At 34.0% G+C, this 14,344-nt stretch overlaps 1 protein-coding gene across 5 annotated transcripts in view; it reads right to left on the minus strand.

Annotated features, from left to right (window-relative positions):
- Positions 1 to 14,344, minus strand: part of AP3B1 (adaptor related protein complex 3 subunit beta 1) — a 273,106-nt gene that overhangs the window by 91,501 nt on the left and 167,261 nt on the right. For all 5 annotated transcript variants that reach the window (XR_010941991.1, XM_067731062.1, XM_067731061.1 and 2 more), the window contains 5 exons: positions 12,325 to 12,511; positions 11,224 to 11,354; positions 6,798 to 6,909; positions 3,858 to 4,005; positions 495 to 642 (listed from right to left, as the gene is read on the minus strand). Coding sequence is in view for 4 of the 5 variants with exons in the window: in XM_067731062.1 (XP_067587163.1) it covers positions 495 to 642; positions 3,858 to 4,005; positions 6,798 to 6,909; positions 11,224 to 11,354; positions 12,325 to 12,511 (726 nt within the window). In the remaining variant the exon portion in view is untranslated. The remainder of the gene's footprint in view (positions 1 to 494; positions 643 to 3,857; positions 4,006 to 6,797; positions 6,910 to 11,223; positions 11,355 to 12,324; positions 12,512 to 14,344) is intronic.

The following is a 14,344-nucleotide window of genomic DNA, read 5'->3' on the forward strand; positions in this document are numbered from 1 at the left end:
AAAGAATGCATACTCTTTAATTAAACCTTTAAAAATATTCTATTTCCAAATGCCTAATATTTTTTTAAAAAGCATATTAGTTTCAATTTCTTATGATGCATGTACATTTATATTTCTTTGCTCAATACTACCTCTGTGACTTCCCTTTACTTCCCCTTTGGCAAAAGCCTCCCTTGTCACATCACAGCCAAGAACAAAAAAGTCATACTCATAACACTGAGGTCTCTAATTTTTGTTGGAAAGGGTGAGGTTAAATTCTAACTTCTCTGCAGAGCTGAATTATAAGGGAAGCGATAATCTAGAAAAAAACAAAATAAAATCACAGGTGTGGATGAATAAAGATGGTGTTTATTTTAGTTGTCAGTGACATATTAAATTCCTTGCCTGGTTTCTTGATTCTCAACAAAACACAAATTTTCAGAAATATTTATTCGTAATTGGGAAAAGACTATAAGACTATTTATTTTCAGTTACAAAAATTTGTAATCTCTTACCTTAGTAACTTTTCTGGATTCAGATTCACTTTCAGATTCTGATTCTGATGCAGAATCTGAAGAACTGTCTTCTATTGAACTAGATTCAGCATTGGAAGAATCTGAAGTTTTAGAGTTTTCATTTTCCTTATCCACATCTTCAGAATCACTAATCAGAATAACAAATTTTGAAATATTAGATACTTATATAAACAAGCTTAAGTAGTTTGAAAAAACAAATGACAAGTGTTACCATTTGTCCATTTTGCCTGTGAACCAAAATCTTTATAGAGAAGTGTATTTCACTGAGAACCATTTCTTTTTAGTGTACAGAAAGACAGTAAAAATGGTTTTAAAATTCCAGAACATGTTAATGAAATGAGGAAGGTAGTATTACCTATAACCAAATAAATCAGAACCCATTCAAAACTAATTATACCACATCACACACAGTTCAAATGCAAAAGGTTATAAAATAACACTGAATGATATAATAAATAGAAAATAGTTAATAATTAAATGTTTGATTTACCAGAAATACACATTAGGTGCTAACATTAACAACTTCAAAGATAGGCTGATTTTAAAATGCTGTTTCAAAATACTAAGTATTCATTAATAAATTTAAATATTTATACATCTTTTGCTGAAACAGAGCTGCATTTTATAGATTTTTCTGTCCAAGAAAATTATTAACATATGTCCCCTAATGTGACCCTTAAACATATCATATGAGAAAACGTTAACTGGTTTAAAACAGAATTCTTCTAATGTTCTAAGTCTTACTAAAAATGTAAGATAACCAGATATAAAGTTTTAAAATACCAAACGATCAAATCTAAGTGCTGATGCTATCCATTCATTTGTTCACTCGCTCCCTTACTTAACAAATATTTACTGACTGCCCACCATATCGTTGGCACTATGTTAGGTGCTAAGGATAACAGAGGTTAGCAAGATACTGATGATCTCTATGTACTCCCTTATAGTCTACCGTCCATTGGAGGATACAGAGAAGTAAGCTGGCAGTGACAATAAAGCATGGAAAATAATAAGTAATAAAGTATACTGTGTCATGAGAACACCTGGAGAAGCATCTAAACAAACCTGACCGAGAGTGGGAATGCTTCTAGAGGAAGAGACACATGAGTTTAAAAAGAGAAATAAGGCAGGCAGAAGGCAAGGGAAGTAGGTCTCCAAGAAGAGATAACATGTAAGATAGCCAAAAGGTCTTCTCTCAGGGGAAAAGAGATGCCTTGTTGTCTTTTTTATTTGCTCAGATTTGAAGGTCTAGTTCTCTTTACCGTGTGTGTGTGTGTGTGTGTGTGTGTGTGTGTGTGTGTATATTGCTTTAAAAATCCACTTTGTTAAAAAAAAAAAAAATCTATCTTGTACCAAAGAGTATTAGGCACTTCATAAGCAACTATCTAATTCAGATGTTCTAACATATTCTTACTGGGAGCATTATTATCCTATAATATTCAGGAAAGTTAAGTAACTTGCTCAAGGACACATAGCCAGGAGGGGTGGAATTGGAATTTAATCTCGAGTCTGTCTTACTATAAAGACCATATTTTCTCCACTACCCAATATGAAAATACTTTGGAGTATTTCCCTTCAATGAAAATACTTTGGAGTATAAAACTCAAAGTTAGTCATAAATAGTTATGATTACTAAAGGGTGGCTTTGAAGATACTTAAAGCCCCTCAGCTTTAAAAAATTATCATATAGTTATACTGGCAAAGTTTTTAAAAAAAATTCTAAGAGACAAGCAGAAAAACACATGGGGAGGGAGAGTGGTGAGGCAAGGAAGACTCGATATTTCCCTGAATTGAATTTTGTGGAGGAAATATGATTGCTATTTATTAAACATGGAGTCATGGTAACATCTCAGAACACATGTAATTATATTTGACGACTAAAACGTATGTTGTTGTTTTTTCTTCCCCTAGCAAAGAATGGCAATTTATTATCCCCCACTTAATGGTTAAAACATGTACTTAAAAATATAAGGTTTAGAATGTATCTGAGATTTCCTTTCGTATAATAAACAATTTTTAAAAATTCAAACATGGGTTAAAAAAAAAGTCTATTTCTGAAGAAAAAAGAATGAAACTAATACAATTTATGATTATAAATTTCTAGTATATTGACTTTTGCTATTGGAAAGGATATTTAGTGCACTGAACATAACTTCCCTTTCTAAGAAATAAGACACTTTTTATAAACTATGTAATTATAGATATTCTGATATTAAACTAGAAGCACAGAACTTCTCTCTAAGAAAAGGTTACTACAAACCAAGTAACTCGCTTGCTGCAACAAGTGAATGATTCTGAATATATTTAACTTCTAGCCTTTAAGATAAGATTTTGAAGGTAAAAGTGTTATTTTGCTTTGCATCACTCAATTTTGATGGGTAATTATTGTTTACCTTACTGCTTAGAGTTTCAGATGTTAATCTAATGAAAAGAATTTACTGGTAACTAGCTTTTTAACTTTGCAATGATGAAAAGCCTGTATTAATTTAACCTACAGATTTCATTTGTTCTGAACAGGAAAAACAATATAAATCACTTTTAAAATCATTAAATCCTGACTTAAATTAATAAAGTCATAATTAGAGCATTATGCTGTGTTTGTTATGGAAGTGGCAGGGCGAGCTGCTTTAATTACTGTCTGTAATAAAAGGAGCAGAGAGCGTACTGCGCCCCAATCAGTGCTGTCAGCCAAGACTGAGCTAGGCTGTAAGCTCGTCAAGTGCGCGGGCAGCAGGCTCCCAGGGAAAGGGCCATCGTGTCTGCAGAGGCCACTCACTGACAGCAGTGGGGAAAACAGACTCAGACAATCCAAGGTATCAGCCCCAATTACTCAAAATTTTAATGACACTTTAATACATGATCATGTTGTTGATAATGGGAGATCTTAAAAAGTGCTAACACTTAAATATCTTATGACCGTCTTCCTTCACAGCCCCTGACTCTAATATTTGGATCATAATCTTTTTAATATAACATTATTTAGAAAAATCAATTGTCTTAGTTACATAATGGCAAAGTGTTGAAGGATTTAATTTTCACCCTCAGCAAAATTGCTTCAAAAGGTAATTAAGTGTTTCATACCGTCTGCTTGATCACTTAACTCAGCCTTCCAAGGTTACACCAATTTTCAAAATGTAACCCCAAGATTTTCTCAAGTTCAAAATGAAAACTGAGCATTACAAGTAAGAGAATAATATGAATTAGTATTTTAAATTAATATTACAAGATTTAAAATCTGTTTGGGAAAAAAAACCACACACACACTTACTTTCTCACTCAATGTTAGACCGGGGGAAAAGACCAAAGAATGTTTTTGAAGGAAATTCTGACAAAATAATTCACCTTTTTCCTTTGGTTTTGGAGTTCTTCTTGGCTGCTCTTTTGTTTTCTGCCTCTGACCCACTTCCACTCTCACTCTCGTGCTCACTGGAGTCCTCACTGCTGTCTCCTTCGTCATCTTGTTCCCCACTTTCACTTCCAGATTCACTCTCTGAAAAAAAGATATCCAGATGCTCCTTGATTTATAGCCATTTAATTATACATAAGGACACAAGTAAGTGTCAACATTCATCACAAATGAAACCAGATGCTGAATTTTAGTTTAGTGGACCCCAGGTGTTCCACATTTCTTATTTCTGCCCTCTGGTCACTTAAGACTCCTGAACCCTGCGGCAGGGTAAGCATGGCGGGACTCCAATGCACAGAGAAGGCACTCTGCTAGTGAGTGGGGAAAGGCAAAGAAAAGATCAACCAACTAAACCAAAGTGAGCCTATCTTGCTCTTCAAACCCATAAGTATTTTAGCTATGGCAAAAACTTTTTATTTAAAGAATGATTATGAGCATGATATAAGAATAAGAAATAATTTTAATTCCTCTACTTATAATGAGAAATTTTATTTAGAGAAAAGGAAGGGATTGTTGAATTTTCTTAGGAACCAATTTTGCGAGGGAAATGAGTCATTCAAATCATCTTCAAAAATTCCTAAATTCAAAGGCAATAAAGCAACATCACTACCTAAAAAGCACTTATTTTAGCTAGTATAGGAGTCTTCCGTAGGTCAAAGAAATGATAAAGTTACACTGAGGCACTATACAGTTAAATGTTTTATGAATAAATTATGGTATACTAGGGCTTTTGCAGAAGTGATATACTTATATCTATATATAAGTATATTTATGTGTATTTTAAACATGAAACATAATTTTTTTACTAGTTGAAATGATTATAGGTGCAGAGTTGTATCCTAGATAAGAGGACAAACTGTTGTCCTGGCCTATGATCTATCTGATGAAATGTCCTCAGGCAGGAATGTAACCTCTAATTAAAACAGTATTCTAATAGGTAAATAACAGCTACTTTATGAGGATTAATTCATGTATCACAGCGAAAAGCTAGGAGTGCCTATATTCTTTTGGAACAGCTTGAAGTGGTTATAAGCATGAGTTCTCAAGCTGGAATGTCCGAGTTCAAACCCTGGCCCTGCCGTGTACCAAGCTGTAAGACTGAGCAAGTTATTCAGCCTCTCTGGGTCTCAGTTTTCCTTTCAGCACAGGCTACTTCAAAGAGCTGTTGTGAAGATTAAATGATTTGAAACACGTAAAGGTGATTAGGACACAACAGTGCCTGCCACATGGTAAGGCACTCTATCATCAGCTTTTACAGAGAGCAAAATTTATTTTACCCAAACTTTACAAAGGCAAAACAAAACTGCTGAATAAAAATATTTTGAACTTGTTGTGATATCAAAGTTAAGCACACGTACATATTAACTTAGATAAATCGTTTATGCTATAAATAAATAAACAAATAAATAAGAAAGCATAGCATCTAAGTTACTTTCTCATGTTATTACATGGGAGTTCAACATGAATCTGGATCCAGTTCATTTCAGGCACTGTTTATTTAAATTTTCAAGTTAGGTAAATCCTTGAGGAAATTCATTTATCCTCAAGAAGGCATGCTCACTTGAAAAAAGCTGGTAACTTCTAATGAGAAAAGTTCTCTCTTTCCTCTGGTAACCAGAATGGAGCTCTGACATATGACTCCCTATTATAAGTACTCAGATAATCCCATGAAAAGCCATAATGTTAATGGAATACTTCAAATATGTATTGAAAAAGGTTAGACTCTAAACAGACAGGAGCTTGTGAATAAATGGGATGGAGACAAATATCTATATGAAACACTCAACTACACAACATGTCTTTCTCAATGGTCTATATCATTCCTGAAATTCCGTATTTTTTAGCATTAACTCTTTGGATTGAAGTAATTTCCCCCATTTTTCAGCATATTACTTCAGAAGGTAATACACCACAGATTAACTTATCGGATACTGAAAACAAAGATTTTGACGGGAAACAGAGGAAAAAATGAATGAATTACCTTAATGTCAAGCAATGGATGACCAAGTAATAGTGAGCAGCCCTGGCTTCCCAAGGAATAAAGGTTTTATAAGAAAGAGATGTCATTTGGTCTTGGATCAGATAAGTTTACTAGGCTAACTGTTAATAAGAGTATGTAACTCCTATATATACTTTATTATGCAAATCACTCAGACTTTCAGTATTGAAGAGACTTAAAAAGCATCTAACTCTACCCCTTCATTTATCAGATGCAGAGAAGGTAAGTGCCTTATTCAATTTGCCTGGCTAAAACTCAGGACTTCTAGATCCTTCCTGTTTAGTATTTTTTTCATTGCATGTGGTTGCCCTCAATCTTTTTAGCTCTTCGTTTCTTTATAATACACAAGAGATTTATTAATTTTAGCTTTCATGTAGAAGTAAAAGAGTAAAAAATGGATAAGAACAGACTGCTCAAGGTTAAAAATAAACTTTACATTTTATTGGGGGTTGGCTATAAAGTTCGTTTGGGTTTTTCTGTAACATCTTACAGAAAAATCCGAATGAACTTTTTGGCCAACCCAATACAAAAGAAAAGTTACTTTTAAAGGCCCCACTAAAGCTTATCAAATATAAAATTACATTTTTCAATATGCTAATGAATATCACAGGCAGTGTGGGTTAGAATTCAGAAAAGCATGCGTTCCCGTTTCAATTCTATCATTTATTAGTTGTGGGTCCAAGAGGCAATATCAAATGAAAAGGCGTTAGAAATTACTTTGAAAACAGTGATATGTTAAGTGAAAGGAATTATTGTAATGGTATAAACTTCATTTAAACCAGCTTGTTGAATATTATGTTCTAGGCCTTATTGGTCTATAGGAAGCACAGCATATAAGCTATAGTGAACAATGTTTTTCAATGAATTAAAACCCCACCACTGTCACTGCTGCTCTCAGAAGAGTCCTCTTCCTCCTCCGCAGATTCAGAATAAAATTTCTTATCAGGATTCTCTTTCTTTGCTTTTCCTGCTGGGGTCCATTCTTTTGCCTGATTAAAAAAAAAAAAATGTAAATATCAATGAATTCTCATTAAGGGATTCAGTCTTCAGGTAAACTAGTCATTTAGAATACTCTGTGAACCCAGAAGGAAGTTTAAAGCCGCAACAGAGAAGGCAACTCTGAGAATCCTGACACTGGTTTGTTCCCCTTTACCCCTAAGCAGAGGGACATAAACTCTCACTCAGAGCCTATTATGTTAGATCAACAACCTTGTTTTAACATATGATTTTAAACACTTGTGTATTTGTTGGTCTACAGAAGATTTAAACTAAAGTAAGACAGTCTAGAAGAGATGAGGGCAATTAGAGGCAGACATAGTAACAGCAGTAAGAAATTCAAGTTCACAGCTTGATACTGAGGTAAAAGAAAAAAAGAAAGAAAATACTTAGTGTAGGCAATAAATAGCCCATACCATCTCAAGAGCCTGAACCCTGGGGTACCTTGGGGTTCTATCAAGACAGAATCTTGGCTTCTGTCTTTCTCTTCTATCCTAAACATCTAATGCATCAAGAAAGCCTATAACCACCACCTTGGTCAGAGCTCTCTCTCTCCCGGATTACAACAGTCTCTAACCGGCTGTGTTGTATCTATGCCCACCTCCCATCCCCCATTCCAAGCTGGCTCAACACAGCAGCTAGAATGATTTGATTAACTCTAGTCAAGTCCCTCTTTGTCTGAAATGCTGCAAAAGGCCTCCCATTCACTCAGAAAAAATGAAGTTCTTACAGCACTCTGCTCAGCCCTACGTGCCTGAGGTCCTCTTGGTCCTCTTGCGGCTGCTCTCCCTCCTGCCCACTCCCCTCCGGCCACTCCTTACAGTGTCTTCAAACACCCCAGGCATGCTCCCGTCTTCAGGCCTTTCCCCAAAGCTGTTCCTACTGCCAATATCCTCCCCCAACATGACCTGCGTGGCTCATTCCCTCACCTCCTTCAATTCTCTGTACAAATGCCACCTCAGGGAGGACCACTCTACTTAAAATTCCAACCTCCCATGCCTGGTACTTCTGATGTTCCTTTGCTCTAGTCTTTTTTTTTGGTCACAGCACTTATTACTTTCTAACATACTACTGTATACAATTTGTATATTTAACTGTCAGTCTATCCCTGCTAGAATGTCAGCTTCTGGAGAGCAGAGATGTTTGAATATTTTGTACACGGATATACCTTAAATGTGTCTGGCACAGTGATCATTAGTTGGGTGATAGCACCTTAAAAACTTTAATACAGTGTACTAAAGTAAAAGAAATTTTTTTCATAAGTGTGACTTTGATTCATTAAGAAAAAATTAAATCATGCTTCATACACTCTCTTTTAAAGGGCAAGAAAATGTATATTTTTTAAAAGGTCAAGAACGGTTAAGACTCATTTATTTATCACACTTTTGAGCTTCTACTATGTGCTAGCCTGCTAGAGTAACATTTTGTTGTAAAAAAATTTATAGTAGGATAGAGGTTCTTGTTCAAGAGGGGTTCTCAGCACTGGATATACGTCAGAATCACCTGAGAATATTTTTAAAAATACTAATAACAAAAATAAAAATACTAATACTAAAAAAGCTAATGCTTGGGATTCACTTCCTAAGATTCTGATTTAATTGGTCTGGTGCAGGTCTGACACAGGTTTGTTTTGTTTAAAGAGCTCTGTATGATTATAGTGTACAGCTAGGTTTGAAAACCACTGATCTAGAGGGCTTATGGGCTTAAGATATGTTGCTTAAAAGGATAAGCTTCAGTGACTTGGAAAACTACTATCTGGACAATAATAGAAAAATAAGTAAAAATTACTCAAATATATTTGAATAAGATACTAACATAAGATCAGCAGTATTCCTTTCTTTTTTTATGTATATTTAAAATGCTCTGTCCTCCAGTTACAAATAAAGATAGTATTCTATAAACAAATTTCTCCTATATTTAGTGAACAGTGAAGTTCATATTTTTCTTAAATCCAAACAAGTAATATTTTTCTGAAGCCTAGTAAAAAGTGTGTAAAGTCAACTTATAGGAAAAAAAATTACTTAATTAGACTATGGCTTTCAGGGTAAGACTGAGTCAACATATAAGGAAAATCAGGCTCCTATGCTCAAAGGGGTATATTAGTTTGACATGGTCATGGACTCTCTATTCATGGAATTTTAGGTTTTAAAGGGTAAAGACTAACAATAAAAATATTTTACTTTTTGTTATGGTCTTTTATGACTATGATAATTGTATCATTCTAAGCAAAAGAAATAACAGGGAAGAGAGGAGGAAAATAGCAAGGCACTAATTTGAAAGTTCCTATGTAGGATAAAATACTGATAGTAACTGATAGTAGATGTGTTTATAAAGCAAAATACCCTTGATATGCAAAAGACAGTTTTTCTGTAACTGGGGAGAAAAGAATTTTCTAGAACTAAGCAAAAAAAAATTATAAAGAATCTTGAAAGCTTACTGGTGTCATAAATATATATCATATCTGATATCCTGGAAATGGTAGTATGCAATGCAAAGTGACTTCTAGTGTCAATGGACTAGGTTTCATGGTTTTTTTGTTTGTTTGTTTTTTTGCGGTATGCGGGCCTCTCACTGTAGTGGCCTCTTCCGTTGCGGAGCACAGGCTCCGGACGCACAGGCTCAACGGCCATGGCTCACGGGCCCAGCCACTCCGCGGCATGTGGGATCCTCCCAGACCGGGGCACGAACCCACCCCCTGCATCGGCAGGCGGACTCTCAACCACTGCGCCACCAGGGAAGCCCCTAGTATGTAGACTTGAGGGGAAATCACCAAACTTAGTTGCAAGGAGGAGCATGCAACTTGTTTTTAATAAGTTTTATAATTTAAAAAATCATCTCTAAATAGAGAGAATTTGTCACAGCATGAAAACAGTGATGTTAAATACTAAGGATAGTACAGATTTGCAAACAAGCTCAAGCTTCCTCTCCTCATGTTACATGACCAAATGCAGTAAGAGAATGAACAATGGGCTCAGATAAGGGTTGGAATCCCAATTCCATCACTTACTAGCTATGGGAACTTGGGCAATTTACTTAAGTTCTCTGAACCTTGGTTTCATCATCTGCAAAATGGGAATAACAATAACCATCACTTATAATCATTATGAGGTTTAAACAAGATCATGTTTATAAAACTATCAAAGTATACTCCAGGGTCTGCTAAATGGAGCCATTATCAGCTGTTATTGCTCTTGCCACACTCCAAAGCCAGACAAGTTTGTGTAGTTAAGAGAAACATATTTCTCAAAAGAATCAAATTAAACGGCCATGCCTGGGGAATTCCCTGGCAGTCCAGTGGTTAGGACTTGATGCTTTCACTGCTGTGGCCCAGTTTCGATCCCTGGTTGGGGAACTAAGATCTTGCAAGCTGTGCAGTGTGGCAAAAAAAAAAAAGCTATGCCTGTTACAGAAATTCTTCTATTTAAAGTAATATTTTTTTTCCATTGTATATGGAAAAGTTAGGCAAGAAGATTAACTGACTTTCTCATAGGAATTAGTGAGAAAGACTGGTTATCTGAATCCTAGTTCAAAATATGGGTTCTACCAGAAAAGCATCCAGGATGTAATACCTAACTGTTCTTTTTTATTAATTCTACTTAAAAAAGTATCAGATATATTTCACATAATCAATCTCTAAAGACAATCATAAGACCCCTCTCTTTATTTCTCTTGTTTATGTAAGAAAGAAAGAGATAATACTAGGAAAGAACACTAATTCTCTACTTTAGTGGACAACATGTTTTAAAGATCTAGGAAAAGGTTATTTATATAGAGAGCTTTTTTTTTTTAATGTGAAAGCAACATATTATTCATTTTAATTGTGACCTTGTGTAAGGACATTTTTGGTACATGATGCTTCCTATTTATGTTTAGGCTTCACGTAAAAAAGGTTCATCAGAAAATCGAGAACACTTTGTATGGTTTTTCTGGAAGAGACAGCAAAAATGATTTAGAAAACATTAACAGGAAGCTTACGAATCTCTAAACTAAGTAGGAAAAGCTCAACCCAATGAAACTAAATACCTTAGAAATTGAATCTACACAACTACAAATGCAATACCACAAATGTGGGTGGCACTGATGCAGAGAATTCCATTCTCTATTTCCTTGAAGAAAAGGAACAGTACATGTACAATGACATAGGAATACTACAATATTTATTTCTCATAGCAGCAAGATGTCTAACACATTACATTTAGAAATACCAGAGCAATTTTCAATCCACCAAAAAAGCTTTTATATAAAACAACAGTTATTCCAGAATCTCCCACTGCTTGACAAAATTAATTTCAGAAAGGTCAACTTACCAACTCTATTACTTCTACATTTCGAACTGATGGGTCAGGCGCCACCTCTGGCCAATTAGATAATTCCAGGTACCCAGTAGCTTTAGTGTTGAGAGTATGAGACAAAGTGCCAAGCTGGTAATGATCCCTACCTATTAAAATAGAGGAAAATATAAAATAAACAATATGAGCTGTATATAACAGAGAACAATCCTAATCAGAGCTCAAGGTAATTGGCATATTACCTCAAATGTCAAGGAATAAATATAAACTAGGAAGCTCTTCATAGGTCAAAAAACTGATTTCAGTCCATAGATTACAATAATCTCCCCCATAATGGTCAATAAAAAAGCTAATCAGTCAGTGTGTTTAGAGGTGTTGCTCTGATATGTAGCTTCTCTAAAAATTACTTTACTGTGAATATTAAGAATGACAGCACAGTTAAACAATCCATATACATGTCTTGCCACAAACACATTCAGAATTTTAATAGTTTTTCTACAAAACTGAACTGCTTTTTATCGCTTTACAACATTAAATAAGAAATTATATGAAAACCAAAGTATATAATCATTTAATTCCCACTGTAATGGCTACTTGTTAAACTGAGAAAATAAACACTCCTTTTAAAACGCTGGGGAAAATAAGTCAACTTCCATCTTTGAAAAGCAAACAAATATAAAGGGATATTTTTATGAAATAATTCTTCCTGGAAAAGCTTATGTTAGTGTACACAGAATATTTATTTAATAACAACTAAGTATTAAGTTGAATTATATACTCCTTATTAAACAAAGCTATCTATTTAAAACAGAGATGAAGTCAATGTCTGCAAGAACAACACAGCTTTTATCTACTGTTCAGCCAAGTCATCTGGTTAGAATAAAAATAAAATCAGAAGATTGAAATTCTTTAGGTAAATAAGGTCTATCAAAACATGAACTACTATAAAGCTTGCGTTGGAGAACAGATGAATGAGTAGAAAGCACACTGTTCTTATATATTTACATATGCTAATCACATATTTTCTAAGAGATAAATTTTAAACATGTTAGAAATGGGATATAATGTTGTAATTTTTTAGACAACAAATATTTTGCAGGTATATTCTGATAATAGTACCTTTAAAAGGAGACTCAAGCAGTGGTGCCGGTTTTTGAGCCAGGAATATTTTTTTGGCATATTTACTTAAAGCTCCACTCTTCTCATTCGGAACAATAAGCTGCCTAATAAATCTTGTACGGTCTCTGATGTCGTAGTTTTGATCATACTTGCCGAGATTTAATATGTACTGGGTAAGCAATTTTGTCTGTTGGAAAAAAACAGAACAAGATGAGAATAGTTATTTATGATTATTGATAACTCTGGATAAACATATTTAAAGAGGTAATAAAAACGAATGGTTATGTCAAACAAATGTTGTTCCATAGGGAATATGCATTTCTAACGCTGCAAATGGAATTCTGAAGCCAAAGCACATGTCCTCTTCAGTATTGGGGAGGTGAATGCTGAGTACCGAGAAGCAGCCATGTGCTAGATTATTAAACTGCTGAAGTGGAAAGAAAGGCATCATTAAAAAAATAATCATATATGGCAAACCCGCTGAAGGGTCTACGTGAGAATAATGAATGTGGAAATACAACTAAAAACATGGCACTCAAAACTTAATCGGAAAAATATGCAGGACATCAAAACATCAGAGAGTATTAGGGGGCTGGCAAACTGCTTCTCCTGAGGTGTGTTTTATGAAGAGATACTGTCCCTGGCATAAGCTGTGTCTGCACTCTGACTGCACTCAGTTACTTTACCCTGAATTATGACCCATTAAAGCAGACACATGAATCACTGAACTGGATTACTGCAAATTATTTGCAGTGCATTTAGCTGTTACTTTTTCATAAAAGCAAGCTGCTGATGCCCTCTAAAAACTAGGATAAAAGACTTCCATTTTTTTCCCCATGTTGCTTATAGCCTCTGGTAATATTGGTCATTTATTTATTTATGTTAGGGAACAACTTATTATATAGCAGCTTTTACACTATAATAAGATTTCCTAAGTCAATTTCTGAATGTACTACATTAACATATATTGAGATAATTTTAATAATAATTAAACCAAAATTGAAATGTTAACAAAATAGGTTTGTATTTTAAACTCCAGTTATTTTATTGAAAAAGCATAATTTTAATTTAGAAGGTTACACACATACAATTCTAACTATAAATAGGATTCATAATACATGGAAAAAAAAACATCTGCATTAGAACATTTTACAGACATTAGAAGTGGATTAAAAAAAATAAAATCAATGAAGTCAGGCAAAGCTAAAGATAGTTCTATAACAATAAGCCAAAGTACAGGAATGGTGTGGTAAACTTTTACAATATTAATTCGTTAAGATAATTGATTTGGATAAAAAGCAACCTTCTTTCAGTAATAATCTATTTAAAAACCATTAACCTAGTTTTACTAAAGCAGAACTACAAAAAATACAAGTGAAAAATGTTAATAGAGCTATTCTAAATTTGGTTACCAACTACTGCTATCCACTAATTATTAGACCATGTTGGTTCAACCTCAGATAAGAAAAATTCTATGACTGATTTTTAAGGACGATTAGCAAAATAGTCACCAAATGAGTAATACAGGTCAAAAGGAAGTGTTGTACACTGGACTGTGTAATCAGCTTGCTGGGATAACCTGGGAAAAATACACCCAACTGTTAGTTTCCTCAAATGTAGAGTGAGAATCTATAACTAGGTTAACTCTAAAGTCTATTTTTGAGTGTTGAGATTTAGAATATGGAACTAAAATAAATCAGAAAAAGAAAATAAGTCTATTCATCGAAATAATTTTTTGAGTTAGTGGCCTGATTCATCTTGCTTTTATTTCTGATCCCTGAAATTAATGTTTAGGAAATTAAATTATTTCAAAATATTAACAGACACTATTGAAACTGAGATAGAAAATTTTAAGTAATTAAAATTATGTAATTTCTATAATATGTATTTATTGACTGTAAAACTTGTTTTATTATATTGGTAGGTTATGAAACAGTTCTACCAAAAATGTATTTTCAAAAATAAAATTCTAAAAGATAAACTCATATCCATGTTCGATGATGCATTAAAAACATAAGCA

The sequence above is a fragment of the Pseudorca crassidens genome, chromosome 3 (assembly GCF_039906515.1).
Source record: "Pseudorca crassidens isolate mPseCra1 chromosome 3, mPseCra1.hap1, whole genome shotgun sequence".
In the NCBI taxonomy this organism is placed as follows: domain Eukaryota; kingdom Metazoa; phylum Chordata; class Mammalia; order Artiodactyla; family Delphinidae; genus Pseudorca; species Pseudorca crassidens.